Source organism: Tachyglossus aculeatus, chromosome 7 (genome assembly GCF_015852505.1).
Source record: "Tachyglossus aculeatus isolate mTacAcu1 chromosome 7, mTacAcu1.pri, whole genome shotgun sequence".
NCBI lineage: Eukaryota > Metazoa > Chordata > Mammalia > Monotremata > Tachyglossidae > Tachyglossus > Tachyglossus aculeatus.
In genome coordinates this window covers 24,020,023-24,046,022 of record NC_052072.1, presented here as the reverse complement: position 1 = coordinate 24,046,022, position 26,000 = coordinate 24,020,023, and the positions used below count along the sequence as shown (strand labels likewise).

Sequence of the window (26,000 nt, the reverse complement as noted above, 5' to 3'; positions counted from 1 at the left end):
CTTACTACGTGCAAAGCACTGTTCTAAATGTTAGGGTGGTTACAAGGTGATCAGGTTGTCCCACAGGAGGCTCACAGTCTTAATCCCCAATTTACAGATGAGGTAACAGAGGCCCAGAGAAGTGAAGTGACTTGCCCAAAGTCACACAGCTGATAACTGGTGGAGTCGGGATTTAAACCCATGACTTCTGACTCCAAAGCCCATGCTTTTTCCATGGTCCCAGCGCTTAGAACAGTGCTTTGCACATAGTAAGCACTTAACAAATACCATCATTATTATTATTATGGAGCCACGCTGCTTCTCTAAAAGCCCCATCCCTGCCCGACTGACCACGCCCCACCTAAACGTATGGAGCCAGTCTGGGAAGGCCTTCTGGAGGAGGTGAGCTCTCAGTATCATCATCAATTGTATTTATTGAGCGCTTACTGTGTGCAGAGCACTGTACTAAGCACTTGGGAAGTACAAGTTGGTAGGGCTTTGAAGGGATCAGTGTCTACTCCTGATAGACACTGACTGCCCAAGAGAAGAAGGGCAAGTGGAGAGTGGCAAAGTGAGTAACGTGTTCTGCATATAAGTGTCCAATAAATATCATTCATTGATTAATTGAGATCTTGCCTCCTCAAGGGCAAAAACTGTGAATAATGATGATAATAATAACGATGGTATTTGTTAAGCGCTTACTATGTGCACTGTTCTAAGTGCTGGGGGGATGCAAGGTGATCAGGTTGTCCCACGTGGGGCTCACAGTCTTCATCCCCATTTTACAGATGAGGGAACTGAGGCCCAGAGAATAATAATAACGATGATGGTATTTGTTAAGCGCTTACTATCTGCAAAGCACTGTTCTAAGCACTGGGGGGATACAAGGTGATCAGGTTGTCCCACTTGGGGCTCACAGTCTTCATCCCCATTTTACAGATGAGGGAACTGAGGCCCAGAGAAGTGAAGTGACTTGCCCAAAGTCACCCAGCAGACAATTGGCAGAGCCGGGATTTGAACCCATGACCTGGCTCATCTCCCAGGCCACTGCTCCCCTTCCCACCGTCCCAGGCCTCACACAACTGCACTTAAGACTTTGAGTTCTGGGTTTTTCTAAAATAACTAAATCACCTTCACTAAGCAGAGTTTCCTCCTTAGATGCCTCCTGCAGCTGAATCTCCCCATTGTTTATTGTGTTTATTGTTTTATTGCATTCTCCCAAGCGCTTAGTACGGCGCTCCGCACACAGTAAGTGCTCAATAAATACGACTGAGTGAATGAATGAATGAGGGGCGGGGCAGGGGAACAGTAAGCGCTCAATAAATAAATATGACTGACGGAGTGAATGAACGAATGAATGAGGGGCGGGGCTGAGTAAGGGGAACATAGTAAGCGCTCAATAAATACCACTGGCTGACTGAGTGAATGAATAGGGAAGCAGCGTGGCTCAGTGGGAAAAACCTGGGCTTTGGAGTCAGAGGTCATGGGTTCAAATCCCAGCTCTGCCAATTGTCAGCTGTGTGACTTTGGGCAAGTCACTTCACTTCCCTGTGCCTCAGTTACCTCATCTGTAAAATGGGGATTAAGACTGTGAGCCCCCCATGGGACAACCTGATCGCCTTATTACCTCCCCAGCACTTAGAACAGTGCTTTGCACATAGTAAGTGCTTAGTAAATGCCATCATTAGTATTATTATGAATGAGGGACGGGGCGGGGCAGGGGAACACAGTGCTCTGCACACACTGAGCACTGAGCACTGTGTTCCCCTCCCTCCCCAGAGGCCCGGCTGTTGGCGGGAAACACAGACACACACAGACACACACACACACACACAACAACAACAACCCCCAGCCTTGAAGCCTTTTCCAACCACAGGGAGGAGGAAGCGGGAAAGACTTGAATGAGTCGAAAACGCCAGCATCTAAATATAGCGCATCTTCATTCATTCACTCAACCGTATTTATTGAGCGCTTACTGTGTGCAGGGCACTGGGCTAAGCGCCACGGGAAGGGCACCTCACTAAACTGTGACATTCCCCGCCCACGACGAGCTCGCATCAATCCATCGAACTCAATCAATCAATCGTATTTATTGAGCGCTTACTGTGTGCAGAGCACTGGACTAAGCGCTTTCTCTACACTGCATGTGCCATCTAGAAAATTCCGGTGGAGACATAGAGCAAGGCGGGTAGATTTTATTTAGATTTCGCATTTAGATTTGTGCCTTTTATGCACCCCCACCCTCAGCCTCACAGCGCTTCCGCATATATCTCTAATTTGTTTTAATGTCTGCCTCCCCCTCTGGAATGTCAGCTCCTTCTGGGCTGAGAACCTGTCTTCCAACTCCGTGATATTGGCCTCTCCCAAGCACTCAGTACAGCGCTTGGCACATAGTAAGCGCTTAACAAGTACCATATTATTCTTAGTGGAAACAGAGGTGTCTTGCTAATGAACCATGCAATCAATCAATCAATCAATCGTATTTATTGAGCGCTTACTGTGTGCAGAGCACTGTACTAAGCGCTTGGGAAGTACAAGTTGGCAACACATACGTGCAGTGATTCTGGATTTCAGAGCCATTGGGGTTGAGCTGTCACCTGACTACTCATCCAGGCAGTGATAACTATGATGGTGGTGCTTATTCTGTGCCAAGCACTGTGCTAAGCGCTGGGGTAGTTACAAGATAATCAGATCAGACGCAGTCTCCGTCCCACATGGGCCTCCAAGAGGCCTTTCAGACCGAGCCCCCCCTTTTCCTCTGCTCCTCCTCCCCTCCCCATCACCCCTCCTTCCCCTCCCCACAGCACTTGGGTATATCTGTACATATTTATTACCCTATTTATATTATTAATGATGTGTATATATTTATAATCCTATTTATCTATTTTGATGGTACTGCTGATAATAATAATAATAATGGTATTTGTTAAGCATTTACTACGTGCACTGTTCTAAGCCCTGGGGGGATACGAGGTGGTCAGGTTGTCCCAGGTGGGGCTCACAGTCTTCATCCCCATTTTACAGGTGAGGTAACTGAGGCACAGAGACGCTAAGTAACTGCCCAAAGTCACACAGCTGACAAGCGGCGGGCTAGGGATTAGAACCCATGACCTCCGACTCCCAAGCCCAGGCTCTTTCCCCTGAGCCATGCTGCTTCTTAAAGCCTGTCTACTTGTTTTGTTTTGTTGTCTGTCTCCCCCTTCTAGACTGTGAGCCCGTCGTTGGGTAGGGATTGTCTCTGTTGCCGAATTGTACTTTCCAAGTGCTTAGTACAGTGCTCAGCACACAGTTAAGTGCTCAATATATACAATTTAATGAGTGAATGGATAATAACTATGGTGGTGTTGGTGCTTACTATGTGCCAAGCACCGTGCTAAACACTGGGGTAGCTACAAGATAGATCAGATGCAGTCTCTGTCCCACGCTGTGACCTAAGCAGTACACATATATTTAATCACAATAATAGCATTTATTAAGCGCTTACTATGTGCAAAGCACTGTTCCAAGCGCTGGGGAGATTACAAGGTGATCAGGTTGCCCCACGGGGGGGCTCACAGTCTTCATCCCCATTTTACAGATGAGGCCCAGAGAAGTGAAGTGACTTGCCCAAAGTCACACAGCTGACAATGGGTGCATTCAGGATTTGAACCCACGACCTCTGACCCCAAAGCCGTGCTCTTCCCGCTGAGCCACGCTGCTTCTCTTAAGAGGAGGGCTAAATCGTTACATTTGTAGTAAGGGGTTCACTTAGCAACCGACCTGATCTGCTTTTTGGTGTCTAAGGGCACTGAGTTCGGGCTTGAGAAATATACTTCTTTCTTTAATTAGGCTCAGCCCGCACACCCAGACAAAAGTCCCAGGAAGGCTTTCTGGAGGCCCCGGGCACAAGTCCTGCTTTTAATTGCAATTTGTCTTTTAATGGGCAGGTCCACACAAGCTCCCAACCAGTTTATAGCTCCAGATCAGGTTTACCTGCTTTGTTGTTCCCTCACACCTCCTGGGAAGGGTGAGGAGGGACTATATCTTAATTTAATGCACTGGGCCAATTCATCACCCTGTTGGCCCCTTGGGAACACGGTCCCCACCAAAACTCATTAGAAATGGGATTACAAATAATTGCGGGTCATCATCAATCATCATCAATCGTATTTATTGAGCGCTTACTATGTGCAGAGCACTGTACTAAGTGCTTGGGAAGTACAAATTGGCAACATATAGGGACAGTCCCTACCCAACAGTGCTTGAAAATCCAGGCATTCCCCTAAATTCATGACTTTTAGAATTTCCCCACGTGAGGAAATTCTTTTAGACTGTGAGCCCACTGTTGGGTAGGGACTGTCTCTATGTGTTGCCAATTTGTACTGCCCAAGCGCTTAGTACAGTGCTCTGCACAGAGTAAGCGCTCAATAAATACGATTGATTGATTGATTGATTCCAGACCGTAAGCTTCTGGTGGGCAGGGAATGTGTCATATTATTATGTTATGTTATGCTCTGTTATTTTGTACTCTCCCAAGCACTTAGTTCAGTGCTCTGCAGAGAGTAAGTGTTCAATCATCATCATCATCAATCGTATTTATTGAGCGCTTACTGTGTGCAGAGCACTGTACTAAGCGCTTGGGAAGTACAAATTGGCAACATATAGAGACAGTCCCTACCCAGCAGTGGGCTCACAGTCTAAAAGGGGGAGACAGAGAACAAAACCAAACATACTAACAAAATAAAATAAATAACACAGTTGACTGATTGATTGACGTTCTTTATGCTCTATGATTTCCTCATACCTGTCTTTTCTACTAGATTGTAAACTCTTTGAGGGCAGGGATTATGTCACATTATATGACATATCATATTATACTCTCCCAAGTGCTTAGTTCCGTGCTCTGCAATTGTTATTGAGCACTTATTGTGTACAGAGCAATCGTATTTCTTGAGTGCTTACTGTGTACAGAGCACTGTACTAAACAGAGTACGATATAACAATAAACAGACACAGTCCCTGACCACAAGGAGTTTACGGTCTAGAAGGGGAGACAGACGTTAATATAAACAAATAATTACAGCACTGTACTCAGCTCTTGGGAGAATATAATAGAAAAGAGTTGGTAGACACGTTTCCTACTTACAGCGAATATACAGTATGGAGGGGGATAGGGATATTAATAGAAATAGATAAATTACAGCAATGCACTTAAGTGCTGTCAGGCTAAGGGAGGGGTGAATAAAGGGTGCCAAACCAAGTCCAAGGGCAAGACAGAAGGGAGTGGGAGAAGAGAAAATGAGGGCTTAGCCAAAGAAGGCCTTTTGGAGTTTAAATATGTAATCCCCGCTCTCTAGGCGTTTACAGTCCAATGGAGGAGATGGGGAAACCCAAAATTATTTGCAGGTAGCACGAAAAATAATAATAATAATAATGGCATTTGTTAAGTGCTTACTATGTGCAAAGCACTGTTCTAAGCACTGGGGAAGTTACAAGGTGATCAGGTTGGCCCACCGGGGGCTCACAGTTTTAATCCCTGTTTTACAGAAAGGGTAACTGAGGCACAGAGAAGTCAAGTGACTTGCCCAAAGTCACCCAGCTGGCAGTTGGCGGAGCCGGGATTTGAACCCATGACCTCTGACTCCAAAGCCCGGGCTCTTTCCACTGGGCAGGCAATGTGTCTGCTCATTCTGTTGTACCCTCCCAAGTATATTGTACAGTGCTCTGTACGTTATAAGTGCTCAGTAAATGCCATTGATTGACTGTCATAGAGAATATAATCAATATGTATATAAGTGAAGGCCTTCACTGATTAATCTCTTATCTCCCTATCCTTTATCCCCCATAACTGTTGCTCCAGCGCTTCTGTGTCACAAAAGCACTTGAGTCCTTCACCCGCCACTTCTTTGCATTTATGTAAAACCCAAGCCCTCATATTTCCTCTCTTCCCACTCCCTTCTTCATCACCCTGATTTGTTCCCTTTATTCATCCCTCCCTCGGCCCCAGAGCACCAATGTACATATCTGTAATTTATTCATTTATATTCATGTTTCTCTCCCAGGCTAGACTGTAAGCTCTTTATGGGCAGGGACTGTGTCTACCGGCTCTGTTATTTTGTACTCTCCCAAAGTTCAGTGCTCTGCAGAGAGTAAGTGCTCAATCAACACAGTTGACTGATTGATTGACGTTCTTTGTGCTCTATGGTTTCCTCATACCTGTCTTTTCTACTAGATTGTAAACTCTTTGAGGGCAGGGATTACGTCTACTAACTCAACTTGTACTCTCCAAACCCTCAGGACAGTGCCCTGCAGAGAGTAACCACTCTAATACTATTCATTGATTAGGGAGTTGACAATCAAGCAGACTCGGGCACTAAGTTGCAGGTTGGAGAAAGCAACAAACAAGCAGACTCGGCCACTAAGTTGCAGGTTGGAGGAAGCAACAAAATTTAAATCAATCAATTAATCAATCATATTTATTGAGCGCTTACTGTGTGCACAGCACTGTACTAAGCGCTTGGGAAGTACAAGTCGGCAACACATAGAGACAGTCCCTACCCAACAGCGGGCTCACAGTCTAGAGAGGGGGAGACAGAGAACCAAACCAAACATACTGACAAAATAAAATAAATAGAATAGATATGTGCAAGTAAGATAAATAAATAAATATGTACCCCCTCCCCATCCCCCCTGCCTTACCTCCTTCACCTCCCCACAGCACCTGTATATATGTTTGTACATATTTATTACCCTATTTATTTTACCTGTACATATTTACCATTCTATTTATTTTATTTTGTTAATATATTTTGTTTTGTTGTCTGTCCCCCTTCTAGACTGTGAGCCCGCTGTTGGGTAGGGACCGTCTCTATATGTTGCCAACTTGGACTTCCCAAGTGCTTAGAACAGTGCTCTGCACACCGTAAATGCTCAATAAATATGATTGAATGAATGAATGAATGAATACCTAAGTGCTGAGGGGGGTGGGAATCAGAGGGAGGTTGGGGAGATGAGATTAATCAGGGAGGAAAAGCGAAAGGAACAGCTTTTGCAAAATGCAGAACAATGTGTGGGCTGCCCGATCCCCTGAAATGTAGCACTAGATACACGGGGAGCCGTCCTAGTTCTGGGAGAGGTTCCCATCACGAGGTAAAATGTAATTTGCTGGCAAAGGCAGTTCCAGTAAGCTGGAAAGAGCAGGGCATGGCATAAGATGTCTTTTCAAATCATTGTTGACTCCTCTTCCAGTATGCGACAAGGCCAAACCAGCGATGTGTGCAAATGACTTTGAAAATAGCAAGTTTTATTATTTTGTCCTTGGTTTTTTGAAGCGTGTTGTACAGTTCTGGGGACCCGGATATCCCGAGCTGCGAACCGGGGTCTCACCCCCCTGGAGCTAGCTCCTGGGCAGTTATCCGTCCTGCAAAAAACCTTTCTCGACGGACCTGTTCCACAAAGACGACAAAACATACACTCCCCCATCTCTAATCTCTCAAGATTCAGCGTGCCCCTAGTGAAAATAGTAATAATGATAATAATAATACATATTATGGTACTTGTTAAATGCCTACTAGGAGGGCCTTCCCAGACTGAGCCCCTTCCTTCCTCTCCCCCTCGTCCCCCTCTCCATCCCCCCATCTTACCTCCTTCCCTTCCCCACAGCACCTGTATATATATATATATATATATATATATGTCTGTACACATTTATTACTCTATTAATTAATTAATTTATTTTACTTGTACATATCTATTCTATTTATTTTATTTTGTTAATATGTTTGGTTTTGTTCTCTGTCTCCCCCTTCTAGCCTGTGAGCCCACTGTTGCATAGGGACTGTCTCTATGTGTTGCCAACTTGTACTTCCCAAGCGCTTAGTACAGTGCTCTGCACACAGTAAGCGCTCAATAAATACGATTGATGATACTATGTGCCGAGCACTGTTGTAAGCACCGGGGTGGATACGAGTTTCTCGTGTTGGACACAGTCCCGGTCCCACATGGGGCTCATAGTCTCAATCCCCATTTTACAGATGAGGTAACTGAGGCGCAGAGAAGTGAAGTGACTCTCCCAAGGTCACACGGCAGGCAAAAGTCAGGGAGCCAGGATTGGAACCCATGACCCTCTCACTCCCAAGTCCGCGCTCTATGCACTACGCTAAGTATGGGCCTGTGATCCGCGGACCTGCCCAAAGTTACACAGCTGACAAGTGGCAGAGCCGGGATTTGAACCCATGACCTCTGACTCCAAATCAATCAATCAATCAATCGTATTTATTGAGCGCTTACTGTGTGCAGAGCACTGTACTAAGCGCTTGGGAAGTACAAGTTGGCAACATATAGAGACAGTCCCTACCCAACAGTGGGCTCACAGTCTAAAAAGTCCAGTCCAAAGCCCGTGCTCTTTCCAATAGGCCACACTGAATGAATGAATCCGATGGAATACATTAATGAATGGATACAATTGAATGACTGAATGAATGAATACGATTGAATGAATGGATACTATTGAATGCATTAATGAATGGATACGATTGAATGACTGACTGAATGAATCCGATTGAGTGCATTAATGAATGGACACGATTGAACGACTGAATGAATGAATACGATTGAATGAACGAACGAATGAATGAAAACAAACGACTGAATGAATACAAATGAATTAATGAATATGAATGAATGCATTAGTGAACAGATACGATTGTGAGCCCGCTGTTGGGTAGGGACCGTCTCTATATGTTGCCAACTTGTACTTCCCAAGCGCTTAGCACAGTGCTCTGCAAACAATAAGCGCTCAATAAATACGATTGATTGAATGAATGAATGAATGTCCCGCCTTACCTCCTTTCCCTCCCCACAGCACCTGTATGTATGTATATATGTTTGTACATATTTATTACTCTATTTATTTATTTGTTTTACTTGTACATATTTATTCTATTTACTTTATTTTGTTAATATGTTTTCTGTTGTTGTCTGTCTCCCTCTTCTAGACTGTGAGCCCGCTGTTAGGTAGGGACCATCTCTAGATGTTGCCAACTTGTACTTCCCAAGCGCTTACTACAGTGCTCTGCACACAGTAAGCACTCAATAAATACGATTGAATGAATGAATGAATGGATACGAGTGACTGGCTGAATGAATTACAGTTGAATGCATTAATGAATGGATACAATTGAATGGCTGAATGAATGAATACGATTACTTCCAAAGAGCTTAGTACAGTGCTCTGCACACAGTAAGAGCTCAATAAATACGATTGATTGAATGAATGAATGAATGAATGAATGGATACGGGTGACTGGCTGAATGAATGAATGAATGAATGGATACGGGTGACTGGCTGAATGAATGAATACGGTTGAATGCATTAATGAATGGATACGATTGAATGGCTGAATGAATGAATACGATTACTTCCCAAGAGCTTAGTACAGTGCTCTGCACACAGTAAGAGCTCAATAAATACAATTGATTGAATGAATGAATGAATGAATGGATACGAGTGACTGGCTGAATGAATGAATACGGTTGAATGCATTAATGAATGGATACGATTGAATGGCTGAATGAATGAATACGATTACTTCCCAAGAGCTTAGTACAGTGCTCTGCACACAGTAAGCACTCAATAAATACGATTGAATGAATGAATGGATACGAGTGACTGGCTGAATGAATGAATTCGGTTGAATGCATTAATGAATGGATACGATTGAATGGCTGAATGAATGAATACGATTACTTCCCAAGCGCTTAGTACAGTGTTCTGCGCACAGTAAGAGCTCAATAAATACGATTGATTGAATGAATGAATGAATGAATGAATGGATACGAGTGACTGGCTGAATGAATGAATACGGTTGAATGCATTAATGAATGGATACGATTGAATGGCTGAATGAATGAATACGATTACTTCCCAAGAGCTTAGTACAGTGCTCTGCACACAGTAAGCACTCAATAAATACGATTGAATGAATGAATGGATACGAGTGACTGGCTGAATGAATGAATTCGGTTGAATGCATTAATGAATGGATATGATTGAATGGCTGAATGAATGAATACGATTACTTCCCAAGCGCTTAGTCCAGTGCTCTGCACCCAGTAAGCGCTCAATAAATGCGAATGAATGAATGATTGAATGCATTCACGAATGGATACGATTGACTAAATGAATGAATGAATACGATTGACTGAATGAATTAAAACAAACGAATGAATACGAATGAATGCATTATCATTATTAATGATAATAATGATGGCATTTATTAAGCGCTTACTATGTGCAAAGCACCGTTCTAAGCGCTGCTGGGGTAGATACCAAGTAATCAAGCTGTCCCACGTGGGGCTTCCACAGACTTTATCCCCATTTTCCAGCTGAGGGAACCGAGGCCCAGAGAAGTGACTTGCCCAAAGCCACCCAGCGGACGAGGGGCGGAGGCGGGATTCGAACCCATGACCTCTGACTCCAGAGCCCGGGCTCTTGCCACTGAGCCACGGAGCGGATACGATCGACTGACTGACTGACTGACTGAATGAATGAATGAATGAATGAATGAATGAATGACTGACTGAATGAATGAATGAATAGGGTTAAATGAATAGGATGATGATGATAAGCCTCCTCCTCCTCCCCCCTCCCCCGGGCCCTGGCGCCCCCCCTCCCGCCGCGCGCCTCTGACGTCATCACGCTGCCCGCCCGCGGGCCCGCGTTGCCGGGGTAACGCGGCCGCCCGTCCGCTCGCCCCGCCGCGCCCCCTTCCGGCCGGGCCGGGCAAGGGCCGGGTCCCGCCCCCCGGGGTGGGCGCGCGCGGGCCGGGAGCGCGCGGGGGCGCGCGCGGGGCGGGAGCGCGCGGGAGGAGCGCCCTCCGGCCGGCCGGGCGGACGGTCCTCCGTCCCGTCCCGTCCCGTCCCTCTCATCCCATCCCGTCCCTCTCATCCCATCCCGTCCCATCCCATCCCATCCCATCCCATCCCGCCCCATCCCGCCCCATCCCGTTCCCCCGCTCCGGGTCCCCCGCCGGCCCCGACCCCTCCCGCTCATCTTCCTGCTGCTCCTGCCGCCGCCAACGGGGCCCGGACCCCCGACCGGAGGTAATCACACGCCCGCAGACATGCAGAGACACACAGAGACACGCATAGAGACACAAACACACACAGAGACACGCATAGAGACACAGAAACACACACACAGACATGCATAGACACGCAGAGACACGCACAGAGACACACAGACATGCATAGACACACAGAGACACGGCAACACACATAGACACGCACAGAAACACATACAGACGCACACAGAGACACACGATCAATCAATCAATCGTATTTATTGAGCGCTTACTATGTGCAGAGCACTGTACTAAGCGCTTGGGAAGTACAAGTTGGCAACACATAGAGACAGTCCCTACCCAACAGTGGGCTCACAGTCTAAAAGACACACAGACACATAGAGACACGCACAGACAGAAACACAGATACACACACAGACATGCATAGACACACAGAGACACAGACACGCACAGAAACACATACAGACATACATAGACACATAGAGACACTCACAGAGACACAGAAACACACAGACACATAGAGACACACACAGACACGCATAGAGACACAGAAACACACACACAGAGACACGCACAGAGACACACAGACATGCATAGACACACAGAAACACACATAGAGACACGCACAGACACACAGAAACACATACAGACACACACAGAGACACACAGACACATAGAGACACACGCACAGACAGAAACACAGGTACACAGACATGCATAGACACACAGAGACACTCAGAGACACAGACACACACAGACACGCACAGAAACACATACAGACATGCATAGACACATAGAGACACTCACAGAGACACACAGACACATAGAGACACACAGACATGCATAGAGACAGAGACACAGAAGCACACACAGATACAGAGACACGCACAGACATAATAATAATGGCATTTATTAAGCGCTTACTATGTGCAAAGCACTGTTCTAAGTGCTGGGGGGGGGGTTTACAAAGTGATCAGGTTGCCCCACTGGGGGCTCACAGTCTTAATCCCCGTTTTACAGATGAGGTAACAGGCCCAGAGAAGTTAAGTGACTTGCCCAAAGTCGCACAGGCGACAACTGGTGGAGTCGGGATTTGAACCCATGACCTCTGCCTCCTAAAGCCCGGGCTCTTTCCACTGAGCCACGCTGCTTCTCTAAGATACACACACACACAGAGACAGGAGGGCCCGGGGGGGGGGGGCTGCCTCTTTACCTCTTTACATGTCTGTCTCCCCCCTCCTTCAGACTGTAAGCCCGCTATGGGCAGGGATTCATTCATTCAGTCGTAGGGATTCGTGATTCATTCAATTACTGAGCGCTTACAGTGTGCAGAGCACTGGACTAAGCGCTTGGGAAGGGCGCTCAGCAACAAATAGAAACAATCCCCGCCCACAACGGGCTCACACTTTAGAAGGGATCATCAGAGACAATCCTTACCCACAACGGGCACACAATCTAGAAGGGGTTGTCCTCCTTTGTTGCTGAACTGTATTTCCCTAGCTCATACTACAGTGCCCTGCACAAGGTAAGTGCTCAATAAATACGATTGAATGAATGGATGAACTGTAAAACCGTTGTGGGCGGGGATTATCTCTCTTTGTGGCTGAATTGTACTTCCCAAGCGCTTAGTACAGTGCTCTGCACACGGTAAAAGTGCTCAATAAATACGATTGAATGAATGGATGAACTGTAAAACCAAGCGCTTAGTGCAGTGCCCTGCACACAGTAAGCGCTCAATAAATACGATTGAATGAATGAATGAATGAATAAAACCGTTGTGGGCAGGGATTCTCTCTCTTTGTGGCTGAATTGTACTTCCCAGGCGCTTAGTACAGTGCTCTGCACACAGTAAGTGCTCAATAAATATGATTGAATGAATGGATGAACTGGAAGCCCGTTGTGGGCAGGAATTCTCTCTAGTGCTGTATTCTGCTTTTCAAGAACTTAGTACGGTGCTCCTCACATGGTAAGCGCTCAATAAATACGATTGAATGAATAAATGAAGGAGGAGAGGGAGGGGGCCCGAAAATAGGAGGAGAAGGACTGGGTGGGCCGGGACGAGGAAGACCAAGACCCCCAGACCGGAAAACTTTCGCGTCTTTTGAAGGGGAAATCAATTTTGGCACCCTGTAATGATAATGGTATTTGTTAAGCACTTATTATGTGCCAGCCTACAAGCGATCAATACATTTGATTGATTGATTGACACCCTTGGCGCCCCAGGGCACTGGACCCCCATGGGCCACAGTCCGGCTTTGGAACAGACTTGAAGCCCCCAGACTCCAGCTGTCATTTCTTTGGGACGTTTGGGGACGTCTAGACTGGCAGCTTGCTGTGAACAGGAAGTGTGTCTCTTATACCGTTATATTTTATTGTTATATTGTTATAGTACACTCTCCCAAGCGCACAGTACAGTGCCCTGCACACAGTAAGCACTCAATAAACACGATCGATTGGCAGACTAAAAGCTTTTCGGCCTAGCTGACCATCTCTCCTCCTCCTCCAGCTTCCTAAGTTACTTGCAAAATACGTTCCCTTCGATTGATTTTTTTCCCTGCCAGTTTTTCAGTGAGGCGGTTGGGATGCCAGGAGGAAATGCAGTGGGATTTCATCCCTTTTTTCCCCCGTGTCGGGCTTGCGTGATGGGGCTTGGTTGGCACGCATTCAGTGGCAGACTGGCAAAGGGGCCGGAAGCCTCGGGATCCCGGTTCGGCTAATGAAGCAGACCCTGCTTTTATAATATGAATGATTTCATTAAAACACGGGCAAATTCTGCACAAGGAAAAGGACATTCCAGAGATTTTTTGTCCTCTAGTGACTCTCCCTTTTTTTGGCCTGTGTTTTCAATTAGTTCCTGAAGGCTAGTATTCACGTACAGTATTTATACTCCAAACTCTGAGGCTAGAATTGGTTTTGAGAAAACCGAGTTTATAGGAGACACCCCATACCAAAAAAATTCCAGTGGCTTTAAAAGGACCACTTTTTTTCCTTCCTCTGTAACACGATCACCATGTGTAACTGTGTCACCGTTATGTGATTATGTCGTGGGAATTCTCTTCATTCTGTTACTTATCAAATTAATTGTTACTTGCGGCAGGCCGTGGTTTTCAGGATTCGTCTCTGCAGAAACTGTGCAGGATTTAAATCATTCTAAAGTTTATAAAAAGGTAATCTGGAGACAATTAAGCATTCAGTGGCTTCTCAATATTTTTAGTGTTAATTCAGAATTTCAGCCTCTTGCTCTTCTCCTCCTATTTGGTTACTTGGGTGGAAAGGTCATCAACACCGCCACGGAGGAGTGAAATCAATGATTTTGCTGCTCGTTAGCTAGGTCTAGCTCTAGAGAACAGTTTAAACAGGTTTGGAGAGCTCATTTTAGCCTTGCTATTGCACAGATAAACAAAAACGGATTTTGATCCTCATAAAACAGTTTTATGAGGTCATCAAAACACGCAGGACTGCAACTAAACAATGCAAGTACTGTAATGCTAAATGTACTTTTAACTAGTGTGGTGAATCCTGTGCTTGCTGGAAAAAGGATTGAAGTTTCTGCAGAAGCTAGCCTAAGAGAGCTTGTATTCAGAGCCATTTTCAACATTTTTGTTTTGTACTAAAAGGTACAATCTATTGTGGAAAATGTCACGTTCAAGAAATAGTCAAATTAATTTTGCTAACTCTGTTGCTATTTTTAGCGTAGATTCCGGGTGCTTATCGAAAGTCTGGTAATTTTAAGGTTAACTGTTCTAAGCCGGTTGCATTTAGTGTCAAATTCAGTAGTTTTAGTTTGCTTGACATGATAGAAATCAGCAGAAATACAATTATCATCTTTTCATTTCTAGAATAACAGTTATGATCGTTCGCTGAATTTATGATTGATAGCAAAAGGATAGTTTTATCTAATAGCTGGAAATGGCCCATTTTTCTTTTTAGCAGGTTATCTGATTATCCCATCTCATTCTGCTGGAAGTCTTGTTTTTAGGTAGCAAACTACCGGAGAATAAAGATTAAAAAAAGTAGTGATGCTTCTTAACAGTATTAAGTATTCATAGGGCATTTCTTTTAATCAATTAAAACTTCCACTGTATGTGTGATCTCATTTGACTTCACAACATCTCTGTGACGTAAAGGGTGGAAACATTTAGATAGGGAGAAGTTACGTAATTGCCCAAGATCCCATAAACCAAGGTGAAACAGTGGAACTCAGATGAAAATCCAGACCTCTTTATAGCAGGGTTTTTTTTTAATACTTCTCCCAAAATAAACTCTAGCAGGAGTATTTGTTTAAAAAGCTTGACTTAGAAATAGAATTGTAACAAAAACCTGCACAAATAAAATGTACATGTTTTAACAGAGTTACTTGGGGGGATGGTACATAGATAAAAGCATAGAAGCTGAGAGGAGGCTCTTGGGTTTGTTTTTTGGTGGGGTTTTTTTTCTTCCCCGTTTCTTTTTCCTTTTTGGCTTCTGCCAATTTGAGTTACCCTGTTGCTGTCTGATGAGTGTGCGATGCTTTCAAATAGATTGGTGAATGGCGCATATGATTCCTTCATGATGATCGATGAAACCAAGTGCCCATCTGGTTCTAACATAGTCAGCAACCCATCCGAGCTGTCGTTCCCCAGAAGATTGAACGTAAGTAATGCTTGTTCCCAGCAAATTCTGTTTTTTTAACTTGAAATACTAGTATCCTTCCTTTCCTGTCTCACTTTCCTTTTCCTCTCTGTGTTTGTCTCTCTCTTTCCCCTCTCACTTCCTTCCTCCACTCCATGTTCAAAATCATTTTGGAAGAAAAATCCACCCTTACTCTTGCTAATTCGTCTACATAACCATCTGTAGATCTATGCCTAATCTGAGAGATACCTGAGCAATAGTGAGGAAAATCGTTGTGCTGCTTTGACTTGAATAATGTCTATTTTAAGTGGTTATAGACTTTGAATTAAAAACAGTCCTTTAAGAAAAGACGAGGAACCGAAAATAACTGAGCTTCAGACCATCTGCAAGTTCTCTGTAAAAAGATTCTGAGATTTAAAATGCGATGTCCTTCACATGTTCTTATTTTATATGGTGCGCACGCCTATGTAAGAAATGTTTCTGTTTTAAAAGTCACTCTCTCCTTTCTTGCGCTTTGAAAATGTATGCAACCTTTATAAGACAGTAAGGTGCTACGGTGTGAAGGTTCTATTTCTTTACCTGCTTCTTTCCCGACATGTAACATTTGAGTGCGTGTGTGTGGAGATCATTTAGAAGGTTAGCCATTCTATTTTTATCATTTCTGAAGTACAATACCATTTCCTTAGCAGTCACAATATAGCCTGCTCGGGAAGATGGAAAAAACCCTGAGAAATCCATAACATCTACCACTTGTGTTGTCAATCAGATTTCTTGTCTCTCCGGTCAGTGTAGGAACAAAGTAGCTGTACTGTCCCTGGTTTTTATAAAGAGGAAGCTTTTTGAAGAAGGTTGACTTGTCAAAGTCATCTGATTCTAAATGGAGCTTATGTTGAATTCCAGTTTAAAAAACTGTGTGGGGCAGTTTTATCCCTATCATTTTGCATGGCTTCAAAGGATCCCAATTTACAGGGTTAAGTGTTTCTGTTTTGCCATGTAGGTGCTATTTTGTTTCAATTATTAGAATAAAATAACATTGAAGAGAACTGGAGACCAAAAGCATTGTTTTCTGATCTTTCTGGGAGATAAACAAGCCCTAACCACTTGGCTGTCACGACAGGGTCTCTGGGCACTTTTCTCGAAAATGAAGATTTTTGTCTACCTCATTGCTTGAGCTCACTTGACATATTCAGCAAGCTTATCCCGTATGCAGCTGATTCAGAGGACTTCACGTTTTTGATGAGCAGCATAGTGCTTCTAATCGGCAGTACCTTTCGAGGTCTCTAAAACACAGATTTTAATTCCCGCTCCAGAATGAATCTTCTGGTAAGTTTAAAGGCTCTTCCAGCTTCTCATGAGAACCTACCTTCACCGGGTCTCTGGTTTCTCTCCTGGTCACCTCCTTGTACTTGTAGCACTTGGGTCAATTTAGCTGGGCTGATTTCTGGGCAATTGTTGTTACTAATTATAGTTTGGGGTTGGAAATCTGTGGGGCCAGTAGCCACGGTTGTAATCTGTACGTATGTGAACTTTGTGTTCTAATCCTGGCTCTGCCACTTTCCTGTTGTGCGACCTTGGGCCAGTCACTTCACTCTTCTGTGCCTCAAAATGGGGATTTTATGCCTGTGAGCCCCATGTGGGACAGGGACAGTATCCAGACTTATTAACTTGTTTCTACCCCGGTGCTTAGAACAGTACTTGACGCATAGTAAGCACTTAAGAAACAACCTAACCCTTCCCTACACACCAAGCTGGCATATTATCAATAGAAACAATGAAATGTCATTTAAAAAATATCTATCTGGGATTTCATTTGTAACGTGTACAGCCAGAATCAGTTCCCGGCAGGGCGGGGATGGAAATCAAAAGTTGAGAAACCTTGGGAGAGAAACTTTGGTTTGCAAATCTCCCTGCCTTCGGGCTCCAGAGATTAAAGTTTAAGAACCATCCCCAGGAGTGCTCTAGCTAGCTCCTTCTAAATGGTATTCTCTTGTCAACTTCATATTTCTATGGAAACAGTCTGTTACTTAAGAGGCTCATCTTATCATATTAATGTTCTGCATCTGGAAACAGAGTCATCAGGCAGTGAACGAGTAGCAGCTTCAAATCAATCGGTCGTATTTATTGAGCGCTTACTGTGTGCAGAGCACCGTACTAAGTGCTTGGGAGAGCACAATATAACAATCAGCAGTCATATTCCCTGACCATAATGAGCTTACAGTCTAGAGGGAGAGACAGACAAGATAAATTATGGATTTGGGCATAAGTGCTGTGGGGCTGAGGGCGGGGAGAAAAAAGGGAGCAATTCCAAGTGTAGTGTAAGAGCGACACAGAAGGGAGTGGGAGAAGAGGAAATGTGGGTTTAGTCGGGGAAGGTTGAAACTGTGATTCGTGTGCCTTGATTTGCTCCTTCAAAATGTAGCGGTGAATCTGTGCTTTACTTGACCCTAGCAAACACCAGGCAGTTAGCAGGCAGCTAGTTTGCATCCATAGCTTATGCTGTAGTGTAACTTTCCTCTCCCTCCCGCCCCCATATAAGGACTAGTCAGTCACATGGTTTTTCCAGATTTGCTGAAAGGAGACCCTGAAGCGTTGAGTTGTCTCAACTGTCTAGCCAACTAGGTATTTGTGTGCAGTTATTCAGTGTCTGTATGCCTCTTCATATTTTTGTTCAACTGGATATGCTATTTTGGTTTCATGGAGTGGGCCTGGCCCCTGCCTCCCCCCTGTATTTTCAGAACGAAGGCCAAAATTGGGAACAGATGTGGTTCCATTAGCCGTGACTTTGGGGCTGTTATTTAAGATAACATTACACCTCTTTTGCAACGTGAGACACGGCGATCTTAAAAGGAGAAGCATCTGTGAGTTCATTGCCGCTAGGAAATAATTTTAGGAAGCTTGGAAAGGGCCTCCATTAGAAGGCAAACGGTGTTGGGGTGATTAAGGCTGTAGTTCTGAGGTTGGGCATTATAAGGGGTCTCTCTGTACAGCTCACGGCGGGCTTAAAGATGCGTGGTAGCATGAGTAGTGCTCAAGGGCACATGCTCCCAGCCTCAGCCTCTCCTTCAATCGGTCAGTCGTCCTTTCTGAGCACTTACTGTGTGCGGAGCACTGTACTAAGCACTCGAGAGTGCAGTATAACTAAGTTGATGGACACGTTCCCTGCCCACAATGAGGTTAAAGTCTAGAAGGGGAGACGGATACTAATAAGAATGAATAAATTATGGATGGGTCCATAAGTGCCGTACGGCTGAGGGAGAGATGAATAAAGGCTGCAAATCCAAGTTCAAGGGTGATGCAGAAGGGAGAGGGAGGAAAGAAAACGAGGGTTTAGTCAGGGAAGGCCTCTTTGAGGTGATGGGATTTTAAGAAAGGCTTTGAAGGTGGGGAGAATGATCATCTTTCGGAGATGAAGAGGGAAGGAATTCCAGGCCAGAGGCAGGGCCTGGGCAAGAGATTGTTGGTGAGTTAAACGAGATCAAGGTACAGTGAGTAGGTTGGCAGGAGAGGAGCAAAGTGTGTGGGCTGGGTTGTAGCAGGAAATCAGGGAGTGGGGACAAGGTGATTTTTCTTTTTGATGCAGAGGTGGATGGGTGATCACTGGAGGTTCTCGACGAGTAGGGAAACACGGACCGAACGGTTCTGTAGAAAAATCATCTGAGCAGCAGAGTGAAGTATGGACTGGAGTTGGAGTGGGGAGAGACAGGAGGCAGGGAGGTCAGCAAAGAGGCTGATGCAGAAACCAAAGTTGGCTAGTGTAAGTGCTTGGATTGATGTTTGGATGGAGAGGAATGGTTAGGTTTCTAGTGAACTGAGAGGATTGGGGTCAGATTGTTATACACAGGTTGAGTGAGAGAATTAAGTTGAGGAAAATGCCCGGGTTAAGGGTGGTGAGACGGGGAGGATGGTGGTGCTGTTTGCACTGAGGGAAAAGTGTCAGGAGGACCGAGTTTGGGTGGGAAGACGAGAAGTTCTTTTTCACATTCTCTATGGCAGTCCTTGGTCCGAATCTTTATTTACATTAATGCCTGTCTCCCCGTCTAGGCTAAGCTCATTGTGGAAAGGGAATATGTCTGCTTATTGTTTTATTGTACTCTCTGAAGCGCTTAGTAGAGAGTTCTGCACACAGTAAGCACTCAATAAATACTGTTGAATGAAAGACTGGTAAGTCATTTTGCCCTCCAATTTGTTCCAAGCACCAAGAAGGGTCTGGAGAACAGCTCTCCTTTCATCTTAAGAGCATGAGAGAATCCTCACTGTTCTCTTCTACTTTTCTCTTTCCCCTTCTCCAGTTATTTCTTTATTTGTGAAAAAGTTCCTGGCCAAGTTGCCTCTGTCTTCAGATTCCCCCACTCCTCACTCATATAGCTCTCGCTTCCTCAGAATATCCCTTTTTATCACAAATGGCATCAAGGTAATTTTTGTCCATACCCATGCTTTTTTCTCCCTCGTTTGTTTTCTTGGGACTGTGGGGGAGGTCTCCGTGGCCCTCTTAGTAAACCGTCCATGTTTATGCAGGATTAATAGGAGAAAGAGGTTGTTGAGGTGGTCGAGGTCCCCTCTGGGGCAAAGACCGATTTAGACGTCCTGCAAGAACATAGGAATGATGTTCTGTAGTAGTTCAAGAGTTGACAACCCAGTGTCCTGCCTCTTTTAGGGGGCCGCAGTCAGGAAAGGCAAGTCAGTCAGTCGTATTTATTGAGCGCCTACTGTGTGCAGAGCAACAGTACAAAACAGTACAACAATAAATGGCCACATCCCTTGCCCACCAAGAGCTTACAGTCCAGAGGGGGAGACAGGCAGTCGCACACTGCACGACCAACCGGAAATCTAAAACTGTGGCCTTAAGAGTAGAAAATAAAGTGTCTCTCTTTGTACAGTGAGCGTTTCCTCTGCTCACTTTTGGGGAACTGTGGTGCGAGCCTGCGAGCCAATCTCACATTCGGCTACGTGAGCTCAGCACGTCTGTCCAGTGCTTCCGAACCAGGTTCATTTGCCTGCATTGATGCCTAAACTGCACCTTAAGCAGTTCTGCTCAGGTCGTGATGCTTGCAAGGGTGAGTGTGCTGCCTGGGAGGAGGGGGATTCTGGTAGCTCCCCGGGGATTTGTTAGGGAAGGTGATCTGAGGGCCAGGACCTGGGGGAATGGGAAGTGGTGAGCCAGGCAGGAGAAGGGGCAGGGATGGTAGCTGGCCAGTGAACCTGGTTGGAGCAGAGACCAATAATAATAATAATAATAATGATGATGATTGTGCTATTTAAGTGCTATTTGCCAGGCATTGTACTACACGCCGGGATAGATACAGGCGAATCATGATGGACACAGTCCAGGTCCCACATCGGGGCTCACAATCTTAATCCCCATTTTACAGATGAGGTAACTGAGGCACCGAGAAGTGAAGTGATTTGCTCAAGGTCACACAGCAGACAAGCAGAAGAGCCGGGATTAGAACCCAAGTCCTCCCGACTCCCTGGCCTGGGTCCTATTCACTGGACCACGCTGCTTCTGTGGTCTGCACGTCACCCCGTGATCGATTTTGGCAGGGTTGTGCCGCTTTCCGGTGGCCCACGGAGGCCCGGTGACCACCACAGCGGGGAACCAGAGGGCAGCCAGGGCCCAGGGCTTAGAGCACGAGGCCTGGTGGATGTCTAGGGGCCCGGGGAACCTGGCGGCTGGCGGTCTCCTAGCCGCTGCTGCTGAGGGGTGGGGTGGGGCGAGGGGAGCCGGCAGGGGCAACGGGAAAATTAGGAGGGAGTGAAAACAGGAAACCAGCAGCAGCCAGGCGGTAACTAGTGCCATTGGGGTCCTATTTCCATTCCCTTCTAATGGTGCCACAGAGCTGTTGGGACAAACTCCTGGAATAGGTTATATTTGGGGTACTTTATCTTGAGATTGTCACACTTTTTTTGGACTGCATCTCTTTCTCTTAAATCCACTGCGTGCTTCTCCTTCAGGGCTCCAAACGCTGCCCCAAGGAACAGCCCGATTAGTTGCTGTCTTTGAAATCTACCATCCTGGGAGATTTGGACCATAGAATAATCCTAACTTTTCCCTCCAACCCCTCCCGCACCGCTCATGAGTATATTTAGTTCTTCACAAGATTTCTCACACGCTATCTTTTCACTCGACATGCTGAATTTCCTTCTAATGACCTTTCATGGACCTCCCACCCATGATATTTTTCCAAGTGCTTCATGAGCCTATTGGCACATACCGAGCACCCAGCTTTCTGGGATAATATATGACCCATCAGGAGAAACAGTTCTCACTTATTCCCTTGAACCTTGCTCCTTCAAATTTCGGTGAGGGCTCCTCCTCTGAGCCCAGTTCTGTGTTTTCTCTGTCCACACCCCGAATGCTTTTGTAGGCTGTAATTGCATCCCCTTCCCTTTCCAAAGTGAAAGTTCTGATCTTTCCAGGTACTCTCGCCCCGCCTCACCGAATCACTGTGGTTCCACTTTTTTTTTCAGCACTTAACAGCTCTTCTGTGTCCTTTTTTAAGATACAGAGACCAGGACTGTACATGCTAATGGTTTCCTACCTGAAAGTCAGATCTTTAGATCTTCAAGAGAAATTTTACTCTAGGAAGGCTGGATAATTAGCAGTTGGCCTACAGGAGCCCAGTTGACAAACTCAGCCTATCGATTTTTGTTTGTTTTTACTCTCTGTCAGTTTCTTTTTGGGCTTGTTTTCATTTCTCGCCTCCAGCATTAAGGACCGTGTGTGTTTTCCTTCCCGCCAGATCACTAAGGAGAAAGTAACGATGAAAGATCCCAATCACCGTCTCCTGCGTGGCAGCGACATCAAAGTGGAGCAGCTGTTTCAGGAATTGGGTAACAGGAGGACGAACGGTCTCCAGTGTCCGGAGGCCGTCCCCGAAAAGTGCCCGCCTCCCGTTGCTCAGAGTAAGTGCTCGGACAGCTTAAACGCCGTCAAACTCAGCGGGTCGTCCAAAGCCCCGAAAGCGGTCCCTCTGAGCCCAGAGCAAGCACTCAGACAATACAAGCACCAGCTGACGGCCTACGAGAAGCTGGAGATCGTCAATTACCCCGAAGTGTATTTCGTGGGGCCCAACGCCAAGAAGAGGCACGGGGTCGTCGGGGGCCCCGACAACGGCGGCTACGACGATGCCGAGGGGGGCTACATCCACGTGCCCCGGGACCACCTGGCCTACCGCTACGAGGTGCTGAAGATCATCGGCAAGGGAAGCTTCGGGCAGGTGGCCCGCGTCTACGACCACAAGCTTCACCAGTTCGTGGCCCTGAAGATGGTGCGCAACGAGAAGCGCTTCCACCGCCAGGCGGCTGAGGAAATCCGCATCCTGGAGCACCTCAGGAAGCAAGACAGGACAGGCAGCATGAACGTGATCCACATGCTGGAGAGCTTCACCTTCCGGAACCACGTGTGCATGGCCTTCGAGCTGCTGAGCGTGGACCTGTACGAGCTGATCAAGAAGAACAAGTTCCAGGGCTTCAGCGTGCCGCTCGTGCGCAAGTTCGCTCAGTCCCTCCTGCAGTCTCTGGACGCCCTCCACCGAAACAAGATCATCCACTGCGACCTGAAGCCCGAAAACATCCTGCTCAAACAGCAGGGGTGCAGCGCCATCAAGGTGATCGACTTCGGCTCCAGCTGCTTCGAGTACCAGAAGCTGTACACCTACATCCAGTCGCGGTTCTACAGGGCGCCCGAGGTGATCCTGGGGAGCCGCTACAGCACGCCCATCGACGTCTGGAGCTTCGGCTGCATCCTGGCCGAGCTGCTGACGGGCCAGCCCCTCTTTCCCGGCGAGGACGAAGGGGACCAGCTGGCCTGCATGATGGAGCTCCTCGGCATGCCCCCCGCCAAGCTCCTGGAGCAGTCCAAGCGGGCCAAGTACTTCGTCACCTCCAAGGGGCTGCCCCGCTACTGCTCGGTGACCACCCAGGAGGACGGGCGGACCGTCCTGGTCGGGGGCCGCTCCCGCCGCGGGAAGAAGCGGGGGCCCCCGGGCAGCAGGGACTGGCTCGCGGCGTTGAAGGGGTGCGACGACTTCCTGTTCGTCGAGTTTCTGAAGAGATGTCTCCAGTGGGAGCCCTCGGCTCGCCTCACCCCGGCTCAGGCGCTCAGGCACCCGTGGATTAGCAAGCCCGCGCCCAGACCCCTCGTGCTGGACAAGGCGGCGGGGAAAAGGGTCGGGAGCCAGGCCAGCCCTTTCCACGGACTGGGCTCCAAGCTGCCTCCGGTCGTGGGAATAGCCAACAAACTCAAGGCGAACTTGATGTCAGAAACCGGGGGCGGTCTACCTCTGTGCAGCGTGCTGCCAACGTTGATTAGCTAACGGACGACGGGTCGCGTTTGGGCGTGCGCACAAATGGTATTTTAAGTATCCCGCCAGCCGGCCGGTGGGGCGACTCAGAGTCCTCAAGTGGAATCTGTTTTTAGTAGACTAGACCTTTCCTTTCTTTCTTTCTGGTTTTTTTTTGGGTTTTCTTTTTTAAACAGGCGAAAGTCTTTTTACCAAGATGAAAGTTAACTTTCCAAGGGCTAATCACTTGACCCGCTCGTTGCAGCTGCACTGGAATGCATATTAAAGTACTTTTCTAGGTCAGCGCACCTTTCTTGGGCAGTAAGTCGACACCCTTTAAACAGCGGGTTTGATTCGCTTACTGAGAAAGGCCAACTGGCCGCTCCACGTCTCCCTTCTCGAGTTGCCCATATCTGGAGTTTGGGCAGGGGTTGGCGGGGGGCTGGGGTGGCCTCCACTCTGCTTCAGTCAGCCAGAAGCCTTTATTGATTATCCGCGGGGTGCAGAGCGCTCTGATGGTTGTCGGGACCCAAGCGGAAAAGGGGGCGGAAGAGGTGGAAATTATGCCTGCCTGCAAGTGGTCGGGAGGAGCAGGGTTTCTGCCTTCTAGCCCCAACTGGCTAGTTTGGGTCAGGGATGGGCGTGGGGGGACAAAGGGAGGCTCTGGGGCAGATCAAACAGTAGCTGGTCCTGAAGAGACTAGATAGTAGTGGTTGCCACCAATTCTTCCCGTAACCAGTCAGGTTACCCCTCTCTTCCCTGCCCCCCACACTCCTTTCCCACGGTCCTATGGATTCAACGCACCCATTGCCCCCTGCCTATCTCCAGGCAATTCAAATGCACTTTACGGGCAGCCACGTTTCATAAGGAAACCTTAAAAGGTGAGGAAGGCTGGGGAAACCAGGGTTCCCCAAAGAGTCTGTGACACGCTTGTCTGCAGTGACAGGCAAGCAGGATGGGTTCTAAAGCAGAGGACGGCGGATTCGCGGTTGGGGACCCAAGAAGCCAGGCTGCTTGTAGCCCTTTCGATTCTCGAAAGAACAAGTAATAAAAAAAAAGCCCCAGCATCAGGTGCACCAAAACGCAAATGCATGGCCCATCTTCGGTCCCGGTCCTCCATCTGTGTCTCTGCTCTGTTCTGCCTCTTTTTTACCCTTCTCAACTACCACTAAAGGATGTGCCCGAGGCGCCCGGCTGACAGGCGTAGGCCGCGAGAAGGAAGCCGTTCTTTATCACCTCGGCTCTGCCCTCAAAGTACCTGTAAACTTGTGTGAAATAGAAAAGTCACAGAGATTCTGAATTTCATCACCAGTCTGCACTCCCTCTGTTTTGCCTCCTTCCTCTCCTTGCTTTCCCCCTGGGGATGTGAGGTTGTATTACCATCCGAAAGCTAAATTTCTAACTAAGCAGCCTACGGAAGAGGCAGCAGCCACCTTAAAGGGCTTCCCATTCCCCAACCGCCCAGAAATCCAAGCTCCATCTCTTCCTCTGGGTCGTGAGCGAGGGGTTTGCTTTCTCTGACTTTTGCAAGAATCCTCACCACAACCCTCACCTCTCCCTCCCTCCCCCACCCAGTGAAAAGGAAATGCCTTCCTTGGTCTAAAATGGAGAAAACCACAGCAAAGTTGGACACCAGAATAAACAGGACATTGTAGTCATGGGAAACTCAGGACAACCTCCCCCGCCACCCCACCTCCCGACACACCAACCTTTCTTTTCAATAGACAATCACCCCCTACTACTTGTTACTTGAGCCCAGAGCGACAAGTGCTTAATATAGTGCTCTGCCCACTGTAAGTGCTCAATAAATACCATTGATTGATTGAGTGGCAGGGTGTGGGAGCACAATTCTTTCTTAAAGATACTTCTTTCTTTCTTAAAGAACTGATTCTTAAAAATTTTTCCAGGGGTCCTAGAGGAAAAAGAATAGACAGCCCATCTTTAGGGGTTTTACACTTGTCCACTCTTACTGTTTATTTCTCAAAGGCAGGGATCGTGTTTTCTCCTACCTATCGTGTTATCATCAATGGTATTTACCGAGCGCTTACTCTGCACAGAGGACTGT

At 46.8% G+C, this 26,000-nt stretch overlaps 1 protein-coding gene across 1 annotated transcript; it reads left to right on the top strand.

Annotated features, from left to right (window-relative positions):
- Positions 1 to 10,964: 10,964 nt before the first annotated feature.
- DYRK3 (dual specificity tyrosine phosphorylation regulated kinase 3) lies at positions 10,965 to 24,243 on the top strand (the record flags this gene model as incomplete). The annotated part of the gene is made up of 4 exons (XM_038749581.1): positions 10,965 to 11,061; positions 12,543 to 12,567; positions 15,563 to 15,674; positions 22,394 to 24,243. Coding segments are annotated over 4 exons (1,809 nt in total), but the record flags the coding sequence as incomplete, so codon positions are not given.
- Positions 24,244 to 26,000: the final 1,757 nt, after the last annotated feature.